This window comes from Ursus americanus, chromosome 20 (assembly GCF_024610735.1).
Source record: "Ursus americanus isolate L20-20 chromosome 20, mUrsAme1.1.p, whole genome shotgun sequence".
NCBI classification, from domain to species: Eukaryota; Metazoa; Chordata; class Mammalia; order Carnivora; family Ursidae; genus Ursus; species Ursus americanus.
This window is the reverse complement of record NC_142146.1, coordinates 7737355-7763811: the sequence shown is the minus strand read 5'-3', so window position 1 is coordinate 7763811 and position 26457 is coordinate 7737355. Positions and strand designations below refer to the sequence as shown.

At 36.3% G+C, this 26457-nt stretch overlaps 1 protein-coding gene across 7 annotated transcripts in view; it reads right to left on the bottom strand.

Annotated features, from left to right (window-relative positions):
* Positions 1 to 26457, bottom strand: part of GOLGA4 (golgin A4) — a 118048-nt gene that overhangs the window by 2492 nt on the left and 89099 nt on the right. For 4 of the 7 annotated variants that reach the window (XM_087870081.1, XM_087870083.1, XM_087870085.1 and 1 more), the window contains 7 exons: positions 22837 to 22950; positions 22670 to 22690; positions 22240 to 22308; positions 19698 to 19773; positions 12684 to 12787; positions 7963 to 8049; positions 777 to 839 (listed from right to left, as the gene is read on the bottom strand). In XM_087870081.1, the coding sequence (XP_087726207.1) occupies positions 810 to 839; positions 7963 to 8049; positions 12684 to 12787; positions 19698 to 19773; positions 22240 to 22308; positions 22670 to 22690; positions 22837 to 22950 (501 nt within the window). In that variant the 3' untranslated portion in view covers positions 777 to 809. The remainder of the gene's footprint in view (positions 1 to 776; positions 840 to 7962; positions 8050 to 12683; positions 12788 to 19697; positions 19774 to 22239; positions 22309 to 22669; positions 22691 to 22836; positions 22951 to 26457) is intronic. The other 3 variants (XM_087870082.1, XM_045798249.2, XM_087870086.1) reach the window with 1 other exon arrangement.

Genomic DNA, 26457 nt, shown 5'->3' with positions numbered 1-26457 from the left:
ATTTGTAAAAATTGCAGCGAAGTCAGAGGTAAAGATGTACCCTAAATGTTAGGGGGTGCCAAGTCAAGCGACTAACATGACTAATACCTGCAGCTGATGGCAAGGGTGTTTAAATGGTGAAGACAGTTAACCGCATCCCAACAGTTTAGATGCCGTCACTTCCTAATAGCAATATGCTACCTACAAACAGCCACATTCAATCGAAGCAGGCTGCCCAAGGGTCTCCTCAGAACAGATGTTAGCTTGTTACGCCATATGATCCCAGGAAGTAATAAAATTGCTTTTACTTAAAAATCAACTTTACTAATTTTCATTATTTCAGATTGGCCTTGATAAGTGGGCCTTACAATATTTTAAATTCTGGTTTCGTGAAATATATTGTTTCACCTCTATCTAGAAAATGATTTTTCATTTCTCTCTCACAATCTTTATTAACTTCCAAGACTATTCTTAGGAAATAAAAACAAAAAAGATGATAAAATACATAAATTTTTTGAATTAATAAAAATTTAAAGAACAATTTTTAAACTTTCAATTATTATTTAAAGATTAAGCAAAATTTCCTAAAATTATATAACTCTTACTGGTGGTGATGATTATGAAATCTATATATTATTAATCTATAAGACAGAATTAACAGAAAATACCTATATTAACCCACAGCATAGCCATATATTCATTAAACAAAAGAGCAAAAGAATTCTAGCGAAATGGTTAGTATCATGCAATGCATTTGATTTTTGCACAAAAGACACAAGACATTATTCTTCACTCACCACATGCTAACTAAGCACAGACTGATGGTTTACTCAGAAGATACCACTGCGAGGTGAAGTATACTACAAGCCAGGAAGAAAAAAAGCTTATTGGGTTAGTTTTTAAGACTTAGTATAACACAGAGATTATATGGGTATATGAACTTCAAAGGATTAACTGAATTTACTTAACATTTTCTCAAATCTCCTCAAATCAAGGGAGTATAGGCAAAGTAAAAGGAATCTGACACTTCCCTCCCATCCTAGGTAAATATAGTATTATGTAGCTTTCGTTTGCAACTTTACTTTAAAAATTTAACGTAATTAAAGATACTTCACACTTTAAGTAAATATTTATACAGTAGATTAACTGGGTATGATTATTTGCTTTATAAAAAGATTTCTCTCACAATTCCATTAAAGTACACATTAAAATTTGATTTATATAATTTCAATTAACCATCAAAAATTTGGGGAAAAATGCTGATGAATGTGAATACAGTATGTCTATATGTTGAATTGCCATTCCTAATATATATCAGTTTTATCACTGAATAACCCTCTTGTAATTCAACAGTATATTGTCAGGAATGGTTTCAGGAATGATGACCCAAACCAAAATTTCCATTCAAGGGGACCCAATCTCAACATACTTTTTACTGTAACAACCTTCTTAAATAAATTCTTTGTCTTATCTAAAATGGTCACAATCTAAGATTATTAATTAGCTTTCTGGTTTGCTTTAAAACAGCATCAGTTAAAAAAAAGGGGGGGTGTTATTTATAAAATCTGAATCTGTTCTTAGTATAACTGTCAGAAGAATCATTTTACTTATCTTTTATATTTAATGGTGCAGTTAGTAAGAAGCAGCAAAATCAAAACACAAACTAGAAAATAATATCTGCAACACACACAACACAATAAGGTCAATATCCTATTGAAAAACTTGCAGAAGTAGGCAAAAATGTATGTGTGTGAATGTATGTCTGTATGTGTGTGTGTATATATATATATATATAAAATCCCTATGTCTATGCTTGTAAGTATTGAAAACCTGGAAATGGCCTAAGTGTCCATCAATGGGAAATTGGTGAACTAAATTGTAGGACATCCACATAATCATACAATCAGCCAGTAAAAAGAATAAGGTACCTCAATTTGTAATGAGGTGGAATAAAATGAAAATGTTAAGTGAAAAAAGCAAACTGTTGCATTCTGCCACTTTATAAAATATTTAAGTGATTAAAAACATAATTATAATCACAAAGCATGGTACTGGCACAAAAACAGACACACAGACCAATGGAACAGAATAGAGAACCCAGAAATGGACCCTCGGCTCTATGGGCAACTAATCTTTGACAAAGCAGGAAAAAACATCCAGTGGAAAAAAAGACAGTCTCTTCAATAAATGGTGCTGGGAAAACTGGACAACTATATGCAAAAGAATGAAACTTGACCACTCTCTCACACCATACACAAAGATAAACTTCAAATGGATGAAAGACCTTGATGTGAGACAGGAATCCATCAAAATCCTAGAGGAGAACATAGGCTGCAACCTCTTTGACATCGGCTACAGCAACTTTTTTCATGACACATCTCCAAAAGCAAGAGAAACAAAAGAAAAAATGAACTCATGGAACTTCATCAAGATAAAAAGCTTCTGCACAGCCAAGAAAACAGTCAAAAAAACTAAGAGGCAGCCCACGGAATGGGAGAAGATATCTGCAAATGACACTACAGATAAAAGATTGGTATCCAAGATCTACAAAGAACTTCTCAAACTCAATACACGAGAAACAAATAAACAAATCATAAAATGGGCAGAAGATATGAACAGACACTTTTCCAATGAAGACATACAAATGGCTAACAGACACATGAAAAAATGTTCAAAATCATTAGCCATCAGGGAAATTCAAATCAAAACCACACTGAGATACCACCTTATGCCAGTTGGAATGGCAAAAATTGACAAGGCAAGAAACAACAAATGTTGGAGAGGATGTGGAGAAATGGGATCCCTCCTACATTGTTGGTGAGAATGCAAGTTGGTACAGCCACTTTGGAAAACAGTGTGGAGGTCCCTTAAAAAGTTAAAAATTGAGCTACCCTATGATCCAGCCATTGCACTACTGGGTATTTACCCCAAAGATATAGACGTAGTGAAGAGAAGGGCCATATGCACCCCAATGTTCATAGCAGCATTGTCCACAATAACTAAATTGTGGAAGGAGCCGAGATGCCCTTCGACAGATGACTGGATTAAGAAGATGTGGTCCATAGATACAATGGAATATTACTCAGCCATCAGAAAGAACGATTATCCAACATTTGCAGCAAGATGGACGGGACTGGAGGAGATTATGCTAAGTGACATAAGTCAAGCAGAGAAAGACAATTATCATGTGGTTTCACTCATTTATGGGACATAAGAAATAGCAGAGAGATTGGTAGGAGAAGGAAGGGAAGAATGAAGGGGGGATAAACAGAAGGGGGAATGAACCATGAGAGACTATGGACTCTGGGAAACAAACTGAGGGCTTCAGAGGGGAGGGGGGTGGGGGATTGGGGTAGGCCAGTGATGGATATTAAGGAGGGGCACATATTGCATGGAGCACTGGGTGTTACATACAAATAATGAATCACGGAACACTACACCAAAAACTAAGGATGTACTGTATGGTGACTAACATAACCTAATAAGAAATTATTATTTAAAAAACATAATTATAAATAATATATTTATAAAGCTTATTAGAAAGCCTGGGGATATTCACCAAACTATTAACAGAGATGAAGTGCCTGGAAAGTGTTGGGAAGCTGAAAACATGAAGGTCTGCCTCTCTATATGATTCTGAATTGTTCGCAATGTGTCCTTTTGCAATCACCACATATTGTATAATTCTAACAAGATCAAGAGTCAAAACCACTTTTGAGACAACCAATACGTACTTTATCTGTATAGTATTTTTCACTTTGCATCGGTACCTATTTGCACCTGTTTCCTGCTCCACCTTCCATGCATCTACTAAGCCCCTGAAAAAGCAAAGGTAAGCTTCTTCTGGGATGAAAAACTTCTGTATCCAACAATGCTGAAAAGCTCAGACGAATTATTGACTCAGAGGAGATTCTTAAAATTCCAACCAAAGGGAAAAAGTGAGAAACATTAACTTAAGTACAAGACTGGTGGAGGGCAAGGACTGATTAAGAACTTGACGCAACACAAAGGATCAGTGTGAAAGAAAAGCAAAAAGAAAGTCAAAAGAAAATCAATTTTTAAAAATGACAAGAGTGGATGGGAAATGAAAATAAGCCAAATCTTCTTCAACAGAAGAGCAAGATTTTCTTCAATGGAGTCATCAAGAAAATAGCTGTCTAGGTGAAACATGCCATTCAGTTTGCTAGCACCCTAACAAGAAAAATGAATTTCTAAGAACACTTTTTAAAAGAGACGTCTATATAAAAAGAACCTCTAAATTCCAAAAGATGAGTTAGCACCTGATTGAAATAAACTTTCTAATAAAATTATCCTAAATAATAACACTCTCCTTTAAAAAAAAAAAAAAAAGCTGCTGGTGTACTCATGGGGCAGTTTTATTCAGCAAAAAATAATTAGACAAGTCAAAGACTTTTGTATTTACTCTTGCTCCTACCTTGCTCATACTGAGAAATAGCTTACCAGCAGACACAGAAATTCTTTGATCAATGCCAAAAGGCAAATACATAATCATCAGAGTCATGAAGCAAAGTTTTAGACTGCATTCCTCCTACAACACCCACTAAATAATGCAAACACTGGCCCGCCTGCACACCGTCAGCACAAAGTGTGGTCCACACTCTGTCTCGAGCACTCCCAAAATTAATGGATGGGAAGGCAGCTCTGTAATGTGCTTGGGTTTGTTTTGGTTTACTTTTACCAGCTTTTCAGCCTCCAAAGCTAAAATAACAAAGCACTCAAGGTGCTGATTTTAAATACAAGGAAAACTGTGCTGCACATTTAGAACAAATCACTGAAAAGATTCATCTGGAACACACATTTAAAGCTAATGCCACCAGTTTTTAAATGCTCATTTAATAAATACAAATAAATAAATAAAATAATAATAATTATAATAATAAACCCCTAAAAAACCTGTTTTCTATACAGTTATATATTTTTCTATTGGAAAAATATTTTACGTATTCACATTGAAAGATATAAATACCTTTCTATTGGATATCTTAACTACTAGAAAAAGATAAGTCACTCTTTTTTGCAGTGTTTTGTTTTAATCAGCTACAGCTCACTGAACAGGGGTAAGAAGTTAAAATTTCAAGCGACTTGTTCTAAGACAATGATTCTTATTGCTCATTTTATGAATGATAACAATCTTAAAGGCAAATGTGTCTCTTGGTTCAACTTTCTCAATCATCAACAACCATAATTTTTCATCAAATGTAAAAACAACAATGAATCACTCTCAAGTACCAAGAATCTCAAACCAACAAAAAGTGACTCAAATTGATTTACAAGCCATCTTTGGGCCTTACTTCATGCTCATTATATATTATTTCATATTTCCTAAGCATCCATTTTTATTATTTGAATTATATTACTAGACATATCTTTTATTTGTGCACAATGAATGGGTGCTACCTCTTCTCCCTAAAATTAAAGGCTCCCACAAGGTCAACAACAATTATCTTCCATGTCTTCAATTTTCCTGTATCTGCCACAACAAACAGAAGAGTAGGTGATTGCTGACTGAACTCATTCATTAAGCAAAAGCTAATAATGGATAAGACTCTGCTTGAAGTAGTAGTGGAAAGAGTGGGACTTTCTTCCTAAGCAGGTCAGCCTCTGCGACAAGGCAGGATTATTTCAGGAAGGAACGAACAGTTACCATTTCATCCCTATCTAGAATGAATGCCACTTTATTCAGGAATAAAGAGTGTAATGTTTTTCAAAGATTTCTTTTTAGTTAACAGGAAAAAAAAAATTTCCATCTGCTTTAAAAGGTTTTTCTCTACATGGTTCACTATTTACACATATCAATTCAATTCATTTCTTTCAAGACAAACCAGTCTAAGACTGCATGTGTGTAAGGGGTAAAGGGGAATATTTCCTGCCATATTGCCAAAGCCATGATAAAATGTAGCCCAACAGTAAGAGGAGAGTTTGCCATACCGCAACATCAAGATGATAAAGAGGCCATGGGAGAACGAACAAAGGTATATTAGATCATTTAAAAATATTTTCTTAAACTGGATCATAATGACAGAATCATGTCGACAGGTTCCAATTGCACTGGAGAGTTTTATTTTCACAAAGACACAGCTGTTTGGTTCAATGAGGAGGAAAACTACTCTGAGTAACTACATGGTTTTAGAATTAACATTTGCTATAATTTAAAACAACATTCTACTGACCAAAGGCATACATCATAGTGATATACTTCTTTTTTTTTATAATTTTTTTTGTTATATTAGTCACCATACAGTACAGTTTTTGATGCAGTGTTCCATGATTCATTATTTGCATATAACACCCAGCACACCATGCAATATGTGACCTCCTTCATACCCATCACCGGCCTATCATAGTGATATACTTCTTATAAAAAATATTTATCAACAGAAATAACTACAGAGGTATAACAATATTTTTCAGGCCACTAGATACAGGGAGGAATGCTTTCCAAAAAAACACTTAAATGCTAACCAAAATAATTGCAACTATCTCAGAAAATATACAATAGGTATACGATACAATATGCAATGGAGTACTGGGACAAAGGTCAGGGATGCTGGGATGACTTTATAGAAAGCAAGGAAGAGGAGGTCAGGATGTGCCTGAGGCTTGGGATTCCTTCAGGACTGGCCCTGCATAATGCGTCAGAGGAGAGAAGCATCACGCCTGGCTGACTCAGTTGGTAGGAATGAAACTTTTTTTTCTTTATTGTAATTATGCTCCACGCCCAACAAGGGACTTGAACTCATGACCTTGAGATCAAGAGTCAAATGCTCTACCAACTGAGGTAGCCAGGCACTCTAGGATGCAACTCTCGATCTCAGGGCTAACGAGTTCAAGCCCCATATTGTACGTGGAGCCTAACTTAAAAAGAAAATAAATAAAATGGGCAAATTAAAAAAAGAAAGAAAGAAATGACTGACAGGTGCAGGGTGTCTGGTCTGGAGAGGAAAAGTCCTCCACTCAGGCTATCCACAGATTTATGGTTGAGTTCCATGGGTTAGAACGAGACAAACTGGTAACCACTACAGGAAGGAAGATTGGGGTTCAAGGTAAGCAAGGACTTTTGTAAGAGACATACTCTGTCGAGATCATATGGGATGCTTCGGGAGGTTTACTGACTTAGTCCTTCTTACTGGAGATACTCAGACATGGGCTAATCCATCATAAAGGAGAAGATCTTAGCTTGCTTTAATGAGGAGGGAGAAGAGAACAGCGGTGCTGGGATCGTGAAACAAGCAAAGAAACGGGGGAGGATGTGAATGGTGGTGCAGGCTACCAGCAAGACAAGAAAAGGAAGCAGAAAGAGAAAGCTGGGGTGGGACCTGAGACTTCACAAATTTCACATTCTGCTTAGAATGGATGTTCTTAAAGAATTACTGGCCCAGGGCAAAAAGAAGTTAGGCATGCAAATAATTCTGCATAATTTATGAAGTGTATATTTGTTTCATTTCAGTTACAGCTGACTTCACACAAAGGTTCCTAATAATTCGGTGATCTACCAGGATACCCTTGCTGGTATGTCAAAAACTCAAAAATGCTTAAATTCCTCATTCAGAATTATTGTATTTGAAAACAACAAAAGTAGGAAAGAGAGATGTAATATATAGAACATCAAACATCATGGTGTAACCTGATTTTAAAAGTTATTACTGGAAATACCAGAACAAATGCCTTCTCTGTACTTCCCACAAATAGCCCAAGTTCTGGAAATCCCACAGACAGCATATATGGGTGTCAACCTCATATATGCTATTGAAGAAGACTGTTCTTTCCTTGAGGACATCAATTCACATTTGCCCTTGGTTAAACTTTCTTAATGTAGATTCATTCTCATTTTTTAGGCTGCAGTAAAATAAAAAGTAAACATTTAAAATGTCTTTTACCAACTCAAAGTCTCTGTGAATGAAACAGGATGTAAAAAGATGGGTTAAAGCCGTCTTCTATCTGTAACCTACTTTTAGAGCTTACCATTAGCCGAGCATCTTCTCTTTCCAAAATTTTTTGAGTCTGATCATCAGGGAACTTCAGTACAGTGGTTATAACCTTTGCCATGGTCTACAAGAAAAACAACAAGAGATGATCACTAATAGACAGTGAAGCAGATGAAGTCTCACCCAATTCTGACATGTTCTGCTGGTGGGATTCTTTAGTGCTCTCAATGGAAGCCACAACCAAAGAAGTATGATGTGAAGGTATTAGTCAAGGAAATAACAGCCAACACTAGAATTTCAATTTAAAAGGACTCCTCACAACGTCTGGGTTGATATTTCAAGAAGATGCAATTACAATAGCATGAAGCTATATAAAGTTCTAATGCTCTTGGCCCTTTGTCTCAATTAAGATGAAACTTTATTACTCATTGATTTTATTAGGCTTTTTATTTATAGAAATCTATCTAGAAAGTGATGTATTGCCAAACATATGCTCTAAATAATCAGAATTAGATACTCCCAAGTTCAGCTTTAACTAAATCACATCATATATCTCATAAACATGGGCTACTGCATGAACATGAACATGCTTAGTAGGTATTTTTTACAACATGCAGCACATCAGCCTAATAGAGATACAAGTTACATTTTAAATAAACACAAGATGTTTTGTTTGGTAGAAAACATGATGAATCAAAACATTACACATGGTGGCTTGCAAAACAAGATCATAAATTGTGCAGATCTAAATGAATATACCGTAAGTCAGACTGTCACCCAAAAGCTCGTGGAAAATTCTCCTCAAAGGTGGAAATTCCCTATTTTGTATCAAGATGAGATGTTTTGAGGGAGACAGAGAGGAAAGAAGATACCTTATGAAATAAGATACACTCACGAAATAAGTAGGATAACAAGTTCAGTGCTTACATACAAATTCAGGTGCCAGTGCTCTCCCCTGAGGATTCCCACAGAGGATGGCAGGGTCACCTAGAGAACTCACTCTAACATTCTTCATTCACAGTTACACAGACTGTGTGTGTGTGTGTGTGTGTGTGTGTGTGTGTGTGTGTGTGTACACGGGAGGGGGCCGGGACTAGAGAAGGTCACTGAGAAAAAGATGACATAACGGAGTTAACCAAAAATTTTACAAACTCACATCATACATAATGTATATGTATAATTATCTCCAGGAAGGAAAGAAACTAATGTTTTTAAAATTCCTATTATGTGCCAAGCCTAGGCAAGGCACTTTACATACTTCTAATACTTATTTCAACTAATACTGTTGTTCTACCACAAACCCCATACATAGCAAGATTTCAGCCCTCTTCCTTCCTTTCATCTTTACCTCTGCCATTTTGAGGATCAAAAAAATACCATTTAAAATAACACAGTTCTTGAAGAATTCCAAAAGCATTTTACAAAATCCTCATCCTTTAAACTGTACTGCCTAGAGATAACGGAATCTTCCATGCTAAACCAGTCTAGAAACTAAGCATATGTGGCACAAAATGACAAGAGAAATACGAAGTAGTGACTATTTCAGTATTCTTTTCGTTAACACTCGGAAGCAATTTTTCGTGGTTTTTGGTTACTGTCTATGAAGATTGCTTTTGGGAATTAATTTCAATAGCTGGTAAAATTCGAAGTACCCAAAAGTCCACTTATATTCACTATGAAACCACATACATGCATACAGAAACACGTCTGTCAAGATAACCCCAAACTGTTGCTAGTTGTCTCTTCACGTTTCTAGATAATGTTAATGAGAAACCCACCTCTAAATTCATCAGTGATCCTGAAACTGCAGCAGATTACCCAGTAAAGACTTAAACAGAGAAGCCCAGGCTCTTTGCCATATCCTGGGAAAGAACTCAGACTGTCTATTCTATACGCAATATCCCCAGGCCCTGGGAAGTAAGGAAAAATTCAAATGAGCCACCTGGTTTAGAGGTGACATCTCCTCCCAGGTTTTCTTTAGGGAGAAGCTTTAATAAAGGCTAGGATGAGAAACACTTTCTACTGAAAAGGAAAACAGGCTGAATTTAGCATGGAGGATCAAAACCCAAGAAAAAGAAAGTGAAGGACAGAAGAAAGAAGGGACACTTATTTTAGCTTCATACCATAAGAATGTGTGTCCTACATGTGGTCTTCTTAAATGAATCATCTGCCTCATAAAATAAGGAACACTGTGTACAAAAGCAGATGAAGAAACACAGGTGGGATGACATACATATCCTGCTGGACAAGATACGACTACAGATGAGGATCAAATCACAAAAGCCACAATATACTTTGGCTCACTCTAAAACCACAACCTGGCCTCCATTTCAAATTCTTCATTAATGTGTAGAGATTAAGCAAATTAGTAAAAGATATGTCTAAAACCAGCTCTGCTCTTTTCAATCTCTGCTCAAGGGCTAACTACCCCCCACCAATCCCTACAGGTAAAACTCTGAAAACATTCCATGCCCTCCATACTCTGTGCAGCCCTAAAAGGAGTCACTTCCACCACAGATCCAGTGTTTTAGTTGGACCAGACTACTTGTCATTCCAAAACCCACACTCAACTTCCTGCTTTGGACCTCCTGTCTAGGTTTTCCTCCCGTCTGAGTTCATCTATTAAAATCTAACCATCTCCACATACCCCCGACCCGGCTTTAAAGCCCAGCAGATACACCTGCTTTTCCACAATGTCCTCCTTGACCTTCCCACAAGTAAAAGGAGAACTCTGTGCCTCTCTTAACAGCCCCAACGACAGTCGGTATCATGTTATGCTTAACTGCGAACAGGTCCGCTTTCCTACTATACAGTAAACTCCTTAAAATTAGGGATGGTGTAAAAAAAAAAATTAGGGATAGTGTCAAATTTCATTTTTCTACCCATCATGGTGATAAACAAAGGGCCACATACAGCAAGTGCTCAATAAATAAGCAGTAAATTAAGCTGAGTATCTGCTATGGCTTTTCTACATTTACCTGTAAAATGTGATGGCAGAATGACAGCCTAATCATTTGTAGTAACCAGATGCATTGAATGCTGACGATAAAAGACCAGAGAGAACACTCTGCCACACAGAGTCCCAGTCAGGTATTAGACAGGGTTGCCTGTGCCCTGAGGACACCCCTTCCAGCTGGTTCCTAAGTCACAGCCTAAAACAAGCTGCACAACCCTGAAAGCACAAGCTTGCACTTGGCTGAATGGCACTGCCCCAGAACACATCAATGCTTGTGCTGGGTCTTTCTTCAGGAGGACTCAAACTCTGTAGAGATCTCATCCTCCACAGTTCGCAACCTCCAGAAGACACAGTTTGAGGAAGCCAGTCTCTTCATTTCACAGATCAAGAAAAGGTTAAATCATTTATTTAGCAACACGGGATCACAGCTTTAGATTCCCAAATGAACCAATATAGCTAAAGTTCTCAGAAGCTACTTTTTTTTAAAAGATACACCCTTCTCCCTTCCTTGCAATAACAAGGTAACATTAAATTATCTACCCCACCTCAGCTAAAGGCTACTATCTAATAACGACTTAATAAGAGATCATTGTATTTCATTAGCTTTATTTTTTAAAAGCAGAAAATAAGCTTTAGCTACTATTTGAATTTTTTAAAAAGTCCTTTAAGAAAAAAAAATTGAATTACTATGAATTAACATACCCTTCCTGAGTTACATCTTCTGGATCACACTAGATATTACTTTAATTTGAAACTATTTGATACAATGAAATGAGATTTCTATAGATATTAAGGATTCAAATGACTTATAGCCTAGTGTTTAGCCGAATCTATAATCCATAAATTCATATTCTTTTAAGAGATTTTCTTATGCTCTTACTTTCTAGGCTTTAAATATATCTGTCAAATTAATCCCTGAACTGGTCTGGCACTCCTTGACTTAGTAACCCCTGCAGACCCATAAGTTAAAATACCAATTGCTTCTAAAAATGGAAAACTCATGATCCCATTCTCAGCCAAGGTATATGGACAATGTAAAGGTTTATGAAGGTAAAAAGGTGAAGCGATGTCTGAAAAGAAATTGCTTTAAATGAAAAATTTTGAGAAAAGGCTCATGAATTTCCATAAATATATTCAATTCAATTCAAGATACATGTACCAAAAGTCCAATATAGGCTTTTTAAAAAACACTGCAGGGGATACAAACAAGAAAAAGGTAAGACTATATACTCAAGAACCTTACTATAAATTTGACATTCCAGAAAACAAATTTAGCCGAGCACTATTACTTATATAATGTGGTAATGTTAATGATCGATATTCCATATGTACAGGAATGATTTTCTCATAGTGACTAAAGTAAAATACTTCTAAATATCTCCAAGCGACACTTAATTATGTAGTCTACTACTTAATTCTTAATTATGGCCATTTCTAATACTTCAACATTACCCTAAAGTTTCCATGAAAATGAAATCTACTCTTCTAAGATTTGAGGTCAAAAATAAAAATAGCCACACGTTTCACAAAGTATTAAGTTAATGAAATTTCAATTTTTAGTACTCAGCATCATCCAACAGTATTTTTAAAATTAATATCTTTTAACTGTAACAAATATAAGCAAGATCTGACAATTCATTTTGGTAAACTAAGAACAATAACACAATTACCTATTATCTATCATTAGCATGTATGGTCTGCCAACAGTAAAAATACAATCAATATGCGTACTAAAGTATTAAAAGTGGGCACATTTCTTTTTAAATTAAGCCACATGCCAAATCACCAGAAATGATTTATACCTTAGTCTCACGACCCATCATATACTCAAAAAGCACTTTTCGCAAATACTCAAACTCGGTAGGTTCTCCAAAGAGCGAGACATCAGTATGGTACAAACTGCCACCTGTCAAATAAAAAAACCCCGGTCAAGTTGTAAAGAAAAACCAGACAAACCACTTATTACTTAGACACTAGACAAACTAAAGATCAATCAAAGGAATAAAGTGAGGCATCCCTCTTGTATTAATTTTATATTGTACTGCAGAGTATTGTATATACATACACAGCATTCCAATTGGTATTTGCCGTTGGAAGAGAAAATAAGAATTATTATAGCAATTTTATTTCTCACATCTTTTCTTCCTCCTCCTACTGGCATGGCAATTTTAAAAGACTATACTCAGGGAATATAAAGATTTCTTAAAACTTGTATTTCTCTCCTCAATATTATGTGGTTGGCTTCAGATATTCTACAATGACTAAAATCAGTAATCATTTTTATTTACTAAGAACTTAGTATCTCAGAACAGAATTCTAGTTTTTCTAGTATTCCAAATCTAAAAGCACTTAAATTTAAATCAAGTTTTCAAAACTCTTTGGATACACAGGACAAATAAAATAACTCAAAAACGCATGAAATATTAATGCCATTTTAGTGGTTTTCAAATATTCTGGTTCAACATCTTAAAGCCGGTCATAAAAAGTTATAGTCCATCTGTTAACCAAGCCCCATTTCAGCCTAAAAGTAAACAATAAATACAGTTCAGGTATATGAAATCACACTGAATATTATGCGTAAATTTATACCTTGATAACCCTGGATTTTTAAAAAACTGAATACAGGAAATCACACTGTGCAGCAAAATAATACAATAAGATTTCCATTACAGGATGATGAACAATACGTGAACCTCTAAACGCCAAAGTTGACAGTAGTCTTTCATTGTAACTTTACATTTCCTTTGGCTTTAGAATTTAAACCAGCATTTGTTTAGTAAAAAGAAACAAACAAATGAAATCTCATGGAGTATTATTTACACATATGAGATTAGTAAAATCCTAAAAGTCAGATAATATCAAGCACCTGTGAATATACAGAACAATGGAAATGCCTGGGCACTGCCTGTGAACGGATACAACCACTACAGACAACAACTTGGCATTACTTTGAGAACTTCAAGAAGTGGAAGACGAGCATATTCTATGATGCAAAAATTCAATTCCTACCAATACATCCTAGAGAAATGCTTCACATGTACACCAGAAGTCAAATGTTCACAGTTACACTGTTTATAAAAGCAAAACTGAGACAATTCAAAGGTCCACCAACAGGAGAATACATAAAATATGGTATACAGATATAATGTATTATTACTAAACTCAGCATTCAAAATGGTTAAACCATAGCTTCTAGAATGAAATTCAAAATCATAATGCTGCGTGAAAAAACAGCAGGAATATGCAGAATACATACAGTATATCATTTCTATACAGCCCAAAACATGTAAAACATTAAGGTCAATTGTTTTAGGTAACTGTGTATATGCTGCAGCATGTTAACAGTGGTTACCCTTGGGAGAGAACAGAGAGACAGGACACTGAAGAGCAGCCCAAGGAGCACTGGCAATGTTCTAGAGGGCGAATTCATAGGTGTTAACCAGTCTTTGTACTTGATCTTTACTTTGCACGCATTTGTATGTTTGGAATATTTCATTTTTCAAAAGTGTACAGTTTTAAAGTCCCAAATCACTCAAACAGCACTTTGCAAATACAGTGCAACCAGAACTGAATAATGATAATGCACTATTTCCTCTTCAAAAGCCATTTATCTATATATCATACTTAAGTGTTTCGTTCCTCTAGATTGATGCAAAATGTAAGAGTTTACAATGTTGTACCCTTTTCAGAAAATAATTGATTTTATTATTATAAACATGTAGATAACTTGTGTATAGCCATTTTCCTGGACAAGTAAATTAGTACTGTTTTTCAATGCATGTACCCTTTCCTGTCTTCTCCCTAACAGTGGCATATAAAAGAAATTTCTTCCTCTTCTTATAATTCTTACTTTGGGTTTTAAGCAATGAGAGTGGAAATTAGTTATTCAAATAAAGATGCTTGCCAGATTGTCTACCCATTGCTTCTTGTGAGTCTTTCCAAATAACTTTATCTGAGTACCACTCAGCATTTTTAATTTATTTTATTTTATTTATTTATTTTAAAGATTTTATTTATTTATTTGACAGAGAGAAAACAGCCAGCGAGAGAGGGAACACAAGCAGGGGGAGTGGGAGAGGAAGAAGCAGGCTCACAACAGGACTCAATCTCAGGACCCTGGGATCATGCCCTGGGCCGAAGGCAGACTCTTAACAACTGAGCCACCCAGGAGCCCCTACTCAGCATTTTTAATACAATACTTTACCTGGGCCCAATTCCAAAATGTACAACTGGAAAATCCATTTAACTACACTTAACACAATCTTAATCAACTAAGTGTATTACAGATAATTTTAGTTAAAAGGAGGCTTGGCTAAGATTTTCTTTAAAACTGTACACGCATTTATTTAATTGGAAAATAAAAAACTAATTTTACATTTACAATCACACCTAAGAATAAATGTAACAAAAGAGGTATAAGAGAACTACTCAGAACAATAAACATTATTGACAGATATTAAAGAAGAACTATGTAAATGCTGAAAGATATCATAATTGTGGGTTGGAGACTCAATACCACAGAGGTGCCAATTCTCTTCAATTTTTCAATAAATTCACAATGCAATCCTAATCAAAATCCTCTCAGGTCTGGGTGTGTGTTGTGAATGTAACTTGATAATCTGATTCTAAAACTTTAATGGACATCCAAAGAGCTAAGGATAGCTAAGACACTCTTGAAAAACATAAAGTGGGAGGGCTTCCCCAGCTAAACAGCAAGATAGGCTATGAAGTCATCATAACTAATAGAGTGAAGTGTTAGAGCAGGCACAGACAAATCCATCACTGGAACAGACTACAGGTGCTAAAACAGACCCTCAAAAATATGGAATAACTAAATTGGGTAAAAAGAACTTATCCTGCTTTCCCTATAAGAGCTATATCTCAAGGTAACCACACAGATAATGTGGGAACATTTCCATTTACAGAAGAATTCCAGTTAATATCTGCACAAGAAATGGGAGAATGTGAGTATCACCGTAAAACAATGACTAGTGCAACAACAGATCTTGGCATACGGGTCCCCACTGGGTGCTAAAATCAAAGGTGAAAGGTGATAAGTCAGACTGATGACACCTGGAACTGTGTGAAAGCGGTTTCAAGATAGACATGTGTCTTTGATGTGAAACAACATATAGTTCAGCTCCCTTTGGGAGGTACTATTGCCAATAACACAAATCTAAATCTGACCAAGCCCCTCATTCTAACTACGGGGGGATGGAACACCAAGAGTTCAGAATGCCTTAAATTTACGCACAAGTAATTTGGCCTCTTTAACAAATAAATAACAAAAGGGGAGAGAAAGGGAGAGGGAGAGGGACAAAGAATCTAGGGTTTTAAAAAGAGATTTAAGTGATTTCTCAATCAAAGTAGTATGGGTACTACTTGGCTACTGATTCAAAGAAATCAACTGTTTCCCACCACCACTACCAGAAAACCTTTATGAAAGTACAGGTAAGTTTGAATACTGACTGGTTATTTGATTAAGGAATTACTATGAAATTTTTAAGTGTGATATCAATACCATGGTTATTTCTAAGGAATTCTCTGTATAGATATATACTAAAATATTTACATATGAAATAAGATATAGGACTTACTTTAAAATAATCTAATGGACTAAGGAAAGGAAAGGCTGGGGTACAGATGAACCAAGATTAGATATGTCTTGATAATTCTGGAGGGTGGTTGATATGTACATGTGTGTTCATTATATATCATTAGTTTTCTATATGTCTAAAAAAATTCCGTAATAAAAAATTCAAAAGGAAGACAGTAAAGAAAGAAAACACCAACTAGTACAATTTGTTTACTATATATATATAATACTCTAAACAGTAATCCTTGTTTTTATAATGTGTATATATACATATAAATAAGGATTAATATTTAGAATTTTTTTTAAAACTCCTACAAATCAATAAGAAAATGATAGATAATCTTAGAAAATAAAAAAGAGGGGCGCCTGGGTGGCTCAGTCGTTAGGTGTCTGCCTTCATCTCAGGGCATGATCCCAGCGTTCTGGGATTGACCAAGCTCCCTGCTCCGCTGTGAGCCTGCTTCTTCCTCTCCCACTCCCCCTGCTTGTGTTCCCTCTCTTGCTGGCTGTCTCTCTGTCAAATAAATAAATAAAATCTTTTAAAAAAATAAAAATAAAAAGGAAATGGAGAGGAACTTTACAAAAGAAATATACACAGGTAAAATGAATGAATACAAAATGAACAATCGGGGCACTTGGGTGGCGCAGCTGGTTGAGAGTCCAACTCTTCGTTTCAGCTCAGGTCATGATCTCAGGGTCGTGGAACTGATTCCCACATTGGGCTCCATGCTTGGCATGGAATTTGCTTGAGATTCTCTCCTTCTCCCTTCTCCTCAGCCCCTCCCCCTGCCCGTGCACGCTCTTGCTCTCTTGTTCTCTCTCTCAAATAAATAAATAAAATAAATAAATAAAATCTTTAAAAAAAAGGACAATCAAATAAGATGTTCAACCTGATTACTAACAATAGAGATGTAATTAAAATTACAAATCACAGCACAGGATTTAATAAGTGAAGTATTAAAGGGCCTTAATAAATCCAGCACTGCTGAGGAGCTGGAGTGATGAGAGCTCTTATCCACTGCTGGTGAGAATGAAAATTAGTACAAAAAAATACAGAAAACAGTTTCCTACATTATCTTCAAATTGTACCTAGTTTGGCCAGCCTAGGATAGGATGTGCACAAGAATGTTCATATCCTATGACTCCACAATTCCAGTCTTAGCTGTATAGAGAAAATCTTTCACATAAGACATGTACAAGAATGTACAAAATTAATAAATGGAAATGAGTGAACCAGAGCTACACACAACATGGATGCACCTCAAAACTTACATCAAGCAAAAGAAAAAATACAAGCTTACTGTATGATTCTATTACAATAAGTTCCAAAGCAAGCAAAATCTAAACAAAATATTGCTTAGAAATATACACATAGTTGGTAACAATAAAGAACAAGAGAATGATTAACATAAAATCAGGGGGAAAAAAATCAGTAGAGGAGAGAAATAAAGCTATTATTGCAGAGGCCTACACAGAGGTTTCTGAAGAACTAGTAACTTTTTATTTCTTCCTGCGTAGTGGATGCTCATTCCACTCTATTCTTTAAAGAGGTAGCATGGTGAAGAGATCAATGTGCATATTCAACTAGACTGGCCAGGTTGGTGAGAGAATTAAATGAGCTGATATACAGAACAGTGCCTGGCATTTAGTGTTACACAGGTATCCCCTGCCTCTTGAAGATTCATGTTACACCACTTTGCTTTTACAAAAACCTGCATTAGTACCTGTCTTTGCTAACCGAAAAAATCTGAAGAGGTTTTTTGCTTTTATAAAAAAGGCGAAAAGTGGAAATAGTGTTGAGCATTTGTTCTGCGGCGAGCCCTTATAGAAGCAGCACAAACTCACAGCAGCAAGAGTGGCTCCACCAAGCTCCTTCCTCAACATCAAGCTGCCATAGATCCCAACTGTCTGTGTAAGCATCTGTGCTTTATCTCGATTTATTTTGTGTATTTGTTAGCAAGACATGTCCTAAGGTATCAGAAAAGCCTAAGAAAGGATATTTTTTGGGCCTGGGAATGCTAAAAAATTTTTTCATATAAATTAATGGTAACTGCTTCTTTGTTTTACACCATTTTGGCTTATGAAAGCTATCACAGGAATGCTCTACTTTTGGATGGTAGAGGAGACTTATATATGTGTTAGTTATTAAATCAACTGTACATGTGTGTTCATTTTACAATTCAAAACTGAGAAAAAAAGAAAATTATAAATATCTTAAGTTGAAACTAATGAAAAGAATCAATATTATTCTCTACGCACTGCTGAGCACTGAGTCAGCAGTTGAGCTGACAATAATATGTGTTGACTTAGATATGGCAAACAATCCTTGTAGCAGGAGTCTTCTCCGCAATGAGCCATGAGACACTTCCAAGCTGGTTTTCTCTTGTTTTTGAAGAGCATTTTGGAGAGAATCCAAAGGAAGTCCTTGTTTAATTTAACTAAAATTGTATAATATATTATTTAATTGCAGTAAGAGCTTTCAAAAACACAAAGGAATGTAAAATGGTTTAGATTTATGCCCTAGTGCTTCCCTGAAAAAGCAGAAATCTTTACAAAACAGTTAGCAAAATAAAACTATTCTTAATGAAGTGACGCAGTGGAACAGAAGGGAAAATTGTTATGAGATTATTCAAAGATCACTATCATCTCAAGGGAACAACTATGTAAACACTCAAGTTCATCTTTAAAATCCTCTGTAAGTGGCATGTATTACTTCAATCAAGAGAATGTTTCCAAATCACCCTCTCCTACGCTGAATATAAGAATTTTTATGAAATTATTTTCTCCATAAATGCGAGTTTAAATTTAGTAATGTAACATTATGGTAATAGTAAAAAACAGAATCATCTAAAAGATATAACTGTGTCTATATGAGTGCATTTAGTAGATTAACTAAATGTTTGCATACATACAGAACAGTCTGGGAAAATATACATAAATTCCCACTAGGTTGGTTCCATCCGGAGAGCGCAGAATAAAGTGGAAACCTGCAGTTCCACTTACACACTGCAGCACTGTTTGATTTTTTTTTTTTGCAAAAAATATGCATTATTTTTGTTTTAGATTACTATCATTTTTTCCTTAAAACTAGCTGTTAGTGGTGAATTACAAGGTAAAATATATTCATTGTAAAGAGCAGTTTAGGAAAAACAAAAATAAAACTCCTCCATAAACCCAGCAATAAGAGATAACCATGGATAACATGAGAGATCATTCATACCTTTGTAAGGAGTCCCCACAGTCGTTGCATATACATTCTTTTCATATTTCCTCAAACGGTCTTCTAAATTGTGAATCTAAAAGTAACAAATACTCAAATCATATCATAAGATTCATATGGAAATCATATGTAAAAAAAGACTGCTATAGCTACGAAATTCTTTAATACTTAAGACAGAATGTGAATACAATTAATACAAATGGTTATGGTTTCTTTGATAGGACACCAAAGCACAGACAACAAAAGAGAAAATATATAAGATGGCCTTTATCAAAAGTAAAGCTTTTGTGCTTCGAAGGACATTATCAGAAAGTGAAAAGACCACTTGCAAATCACATATCTCATAAGGGACTTGTATTCAGAATAAAGAATACAACTGAAGAAACCAAATAACCCAACTAAAAAATGAGCAAAGGACTTAAACAGACATTGTTCCAAATAAGACATACAAATGGCCGAGCAGATAATAAGATGCCCAAGCATTAGTCATGAGAAAAATGCAAATTAAAACCATAATGAGACACTACTTCATACCAACTACTATGGCTATAATCAAAAAACTCGTTGGTGAGGATGTGGAAAAATTGGAATCCTTATATAACTTTGTTGGTGGGAATGTAAAATGGTGCCACCATGTATTTTGGTGGTTCATCAAAAGGCTGAACATATAATTACCAAATGATCTAGCAATTCCACTCCTGGGTATATACCCCCAAAGAACTGGAAATAGGTGCTCAACTAAAAACTTGTACACAATGTTCCTGACAGCACTATACATAATAGCCAAAAGGTGGAAATAAACCAAACATTCATAAACTGATGAACGAAGTATGGTATATTCATAAAATGAAGTAGTATTCAGCCATAAAAAGGAATAAAGTACTGATACATGCTACACTGATGAACCTTAAAAACATCATACTAAGTAAAATAAGCCAGATAAGAAAGGCTATGTTTTATGTGATTGTATTTATATAAAATACTCATAACAGGCAAATTTACAGACAGGAGATTAGTGGTTGGCAGGAGGTAAAGGGGAGTGACTGCTTCATGGGTATGAGGTTTCCTTTTGGGGTGATGAAATGTTCAGGAACTGGATAATGGTGATGGTTTCACGACATTGTGAATGAACTACATAGGTCAATGAATTGTGCACTTTAAACTGGTTAAAATGGCCAATTTTATGTTATGTGTATTTTACCACCATAAAAATAACTAATACAAAAATTGATATGCTAGCACAGTTTGAAGATTTGAGAATGCTACAAGAAGGGAGTTTTAAAGCAGTAACCTCGAGAATAGATGAGAAAAGATAAACCACTGGGAAGTAGAAAAAAAAAAGTAACACTGGGACTTGGCATCTACTTTTATGATTAAAAAAAAATACTGTGAAAGTTTTCAAACATAATCAACCACAGAGAATATAGTACAATCAATGCCTATATGTACCTATCCATCACCTAATTTCAACAATCGTCAAGGTTTTTATATGTATGACTTTTAAGAAAACTAGAAAATTGGGGAGCCTGGATGGCTCAGTCAGTTAAGTGTCTAACTCTAGATTTCAGCTCCGGTCATGATCCCAGGGTTGTAAGACTGAGCCCCATGTTGGGATCCACGCTAAGTAGGGAGTCTGCTTGAGATTCCCTCTCTCTCCCCCTTTGTCCCTCCCCCGCTTGCACATGCATGCTCTCTCTCAAATAAATTTTTAAAACAAAACAAAAACTAGAAAATCCCCGGAGATGTAGCGTTCAAACAGCCTGCTGACTTGTATCACTATCCCTCCAGAATTTGGGGAAAAAAGACTACTAAAGATGATGCACCGCAGTTACACATACACTGGTATTTTCATGCTTATGCATCCTTCTAGACATATATACATAGTCCTATTTAAATCTAATTACTGGATAATACATGGACAAAATTTATTAAATCAAGACAATTTACTAGGAAAAAGTAGTAAAGATTGATGTCAACATATTTTCCCTCTGATAAAAGCAAAAACATCTTTTTTAAGACTTAAGTTATTATAAATAAAACACAAATTCTTATCCAAGATGTTAAGTACTAGAAAGAATAAGATGTAAACGTTCTTGTTTAAATACATGTGATCATGGGGGCGCCTGGGTGGCTCAGTCGATTAAGCGGCTGCCTTCAGCTCAGGTTCTGATCCCAGGGTCCTGGGATTGAGCCCTGCATTGGGCTCCTTGCTCAGCGGGAAGCCTGTTTCTCCCTTTCCCTCTCTGCCTGCCTGCTACACCCCCTGCTTGTGCTCTCTCTCTCGCTACTATTTCTGTGTGTCAAATAAATAAATAAAATCTTTAAAAAAAAAAAATACATGTGATCATGAATTTAAGAGATATCTTCCAGCACCTTCAGATTTGGAAATAAAATTTCCTGTGTAAGACAAAATTGCAAAGCCAGCTATTAAATCAGTATTGTATCACTTGTTCTTTAAGAATTAGCTAAATGAGATCCAAGTACATATGAACATAGATTAAGGCAGTCAGTTCAAAATAAAAGGCAGCAATTAAACCTGTACCTGTTCTCTGAACTCTTGCTCTTTCAACTTTGAATCACTGATTAGAGTAGTCTTCTGTGCTAGTTGTGTCTGAAAGAACAAGAAGTCAGATCTGAAATGCATATGGGTTTCATCATTGCCTGGATATACTATTGCACTGCTTGGTAAATTATCTTTATGTTTTAACTTTTAAAACACAAAATACTCCTGGGTGGTTCAGTCGGTGAAGCACCTGACTGCGGCTCAGGTCATGATCTCAGGATCCTGTGACAGAGCCCTGGGTGGGCCTCCCTGCTCCGTGGAGAGTCTGCTTGAACCTCTCCCTCTGCCCCTCCCCCCACTCATGCTCTCTCTCAAATCAGTAAATAAAATCTTAAAAAAAAAAAAAACCCACAAAATACTGCTGAAAATATACTGTCTTTAGTCAAATTCAGTGAAGAACTAGTCTTACCTGTAACTCCATAATTGTTATCTGAAAATGGAAAAGAAAAAAATGAGTATATACTACACTAAAATCTATAAGAAACAATAAAATGGAACCCTGAAATCACAAGAAAATAAGAATTTAGTGTTTTAGTCTTAAGAGAGTGGTAAGATTGAGAGTCTAGTTCCTCTCACTTTGTCACTGGCAGGGCTCTCCTCCTGCTGCAGCCTTTCCTGGTACTTATTCTGTAGCTCCTCCAGTTGAGTCTGCAGGTCCGTTACTTTAGCAGTCATTTCTTCTTCACGAGCCTTTAGGATAAAAAAAAAGTGCTAATGAACATATTAAAAAGAACATCGTAGAAGAAACACAGTATAGAGAAAACTACCTCTGAAGAAGAAACAAATAACTAAAACATTTCTGGAGACACAAACCACTGTTTCTATCGTCATTCGTGACTATGCTCAAACACCTTTCATGCCCCACTTTTAACACCATGCTTGCTATTCCTGTAATATTACTGTTCCCCCCCTCACTCCCTCTGTCCCCACCCCATAAAGCCCATCAAGCAGTTTCTCTCCCCTTAAGCTAGGGTTCCCAGGCTTGAATGACCATCAGGTATGTAACAGTGTGGTGACAGAACTTGAACACAGAGCCTATGTGTTAGGGACTCTGCCCTTTTCCACATTTGGATTTGATTTCCAGAAAATATCCATTAATACAAACTAGTAGATACTGTTAGGCACAGCACTGATCAACCAGCCGGCAACTTACTGATACAAGAAGTTATGGAGGTTTTTCCCAGCCCTTTGGATAAGCTGTGTAAATGAAGAAATGATTCTTTGTCCCGGTTCAGCAAACCTCAACATCTGTACATCTGTCCCCAAAAATGTTCAACTAAAGTCTATTTTTGAAAAAAAAGATTATTGTCCAATGTATTAGTAACCATGTAATGTCTCCATTTGCCCTGTACTTTGCAAAAAAATAGACAAGGCTGCAAAAGTATATGTGACTTATTGGTCCAAAAATCTTACTTAGAAAATTTGGTATACAAATCATGTCTCTCTTCTTTTTTGATTGCCCTAGTAAAGGCTATTGCCCACTCTACATTTCTTCATTTGTCTTAATAACTGCCATGATTTATTGTACAGAGCAGTCCAGACCTCTTCTTGCTCTTATAAATCTTATAATAAATAACCTTTGTGCTAAAAGAACATTTGGAATTGGAATATTGATCAGATTGAGTAATGAAGACAGGACAAGTGTTTGCTGAGTAAGAGACTGAACAGGAAAAACAGCAACAAATGGGTATCTGATTTAACAGAAGCTGACTTGACAGAACCAAGAAACATCATCCTCAAAAGCAAACAAAAAGAGAGAGGCCCCATGGCACAAAATAAGCCAATGAAGCATAAGGACACTTGGAAAATTTACTTTGAAATACCACTGGTCATGAAACTTAGACTAACTGAAAAAGAACAAACTCCTTCTGGCAACATAAGCAAAGGAGAGATGTCTAGTAACCAGCCTCCTTCGACATCTCCCCCACCGAGGTTCACTTGAACCTAGCCTCAATCCCTAAACACCATCAACCACAAACTCCTGTAAATATGTTACTGCCCAGTCTTGGTTTACTGTTTTTAGTCTACCATGGCATATCCTGTGTGGATGTCTGTGTTAATGTGGTTTAGTCACCTTTGAAAGGATCACTTCTACACCTACTTATTCAGTTAGCCCAGATTTGATTTGATTTGATTTGGTGAGGGGGGAAGGGGTGTGAGAAGAGAGAGAGAGAATCTTAAACAGACCCCGCAGTGAGCATGGAGCCTGACACAAGGTTCAATCTCACAATCCTGAGATCATGAAACGAGCCAAAATCAAGAGGCAGATGCAGACGTTTAACTGACTGAACCACCCAGGTTCCCCTAGGCCCAGATTTTTAATTTGACAGTTAGCTATGCCTGACATTTCCTTTGATAGTTGTGGGATACCATCTAAATCAAGCCCTCTAAGAATTAGGAAAGAATCCCTTCTGTGTTATTTCTAATTTTAGAAACAATTTTGTAAATTCCTTTATAAAAGCTTTCTAGTCTTCAACTAGAAACAAGGAGAAAAAAAAAACAGTATTGCTTATTTCAAAGTAAAAACAATAAGGATAACCAGTTAAATAGAATGTTAATGCACATCCATGGAAATCATGTTTGAAAGACTAGTTATTATGCCAAAGCCAAATCACTAATATATAGTCAATGTCAAAAGGAAACCAGTTTTATATCAAATGTAGCCCAGCTACTTCCTCCCAGTGGGATTGCTCTGAGTTGGGACCAGGCTATTACTCAAGCTCACATGAGTGCTCAACTCTACCTCTGAGATATCATCACTCCCTTTTCCCAAATGGATTCTTCCCTATCCCACCACATGTCACCTCCTTCGAATTTACCAAGTGTCTAGTACGTGCCAAGTATCTGGCTAGGTCTTCAAGACTAGAGATGAGTAACAAAATACCTGCCCACCAGATGCTTACAATCTAGGAGAGAGGACATACACATTAATATTTTCCTACACACATATGTATGTATGACAAAAATTCATATTATAAGTGAAGTAATGAATACAGATGAGTACCAAAAGAACACGGATGCAATTAATTCCACTTAAGGGGTTCTAAAAACCACTATATGTGAAAACAAGATGGTGCAGAAAAGAATATTCAAAAAGCAAACTTTTGGGTAGAAAAGGGAAAAAATAAGAACATATTTCATTTTTGTTTCTGTTTACATAAAACAGTGCAATATTATGGAAGAAACTAATCACTGATTTCTGGTTCAAGGTGGTGACACAGAAAGATCCTGAACTCACCTCCTCCCATGGACACACTGAGTCTACAGCTACATATGGAACCATTTCCTCTCAAAAAAAAAAAAGCCTGGCTGAGTGATGGCTACACATCAGGCACACTGAAGAAAAAAAACACACACACTGAAGTGGGTAGGAAAGGCTAAAACACAACCTTGTCATAAATCCCATCCCCAACATGACAGCCAACAACTGGAAGGAAACTCAAAACCCAGAACTTCTCCCTGAGGACCAAAGGGTTTGAAACCCACATTGAGCATCCCAACTTTTAAGATATATACTTGAGAGACAAGCCCCCAATGCATCTAACTTTGAAAAACAATAAGATTCACAGCCTGAGACTCACAAAACTAGTGATGTGAGAAAGCACTCTTATAGGGCTCCTGTGCCTGGACTCACCCACCCCAGGGCCCAGCTCAGAGGTGGCCAATTGCATCCAGACTCAAAGTGAAGGAGACTCACTTGCTTCTATTAAAGAATTGGCCTGAAGGGCAGACATCTAATTTAACACACACCTAGGAGCCTCCTGGAATACTCTCCCAGGACACAGACAGGCGGGTGCCATCTTTGCACGCTCCTTTGGACATGTTCCAGAGCACCAGTATCTCCCAGAAGGGAGCTTTTACAGGCATCTGGTGCCCTGATTTTTGTAGCTGCCACCTAGGGGGACACCTCTTGATCATATGGCTCTGGAGGCCAGGGGAGCTTGTATTCCTAGTCCATGAGACTGTAATAATCAATGTCATACAGAAAGGAGCTCATAGCTCCATCTGGTGCCCCAATTTTCACAGCTGCTGCCAGGGAACACCGCCATACTGGCTCTGGTGGACAGTGCTGGATGGGTCCCACAGGGCTGTAACCAAGAGAGGAAAATCTTAAATAGCTAACCACCCCCAAGGGCACAGCAAGAGACAGCAGACACAGGAGTTCAGACTTTGTGTGAAGGAGGCCTATTGGTTAAT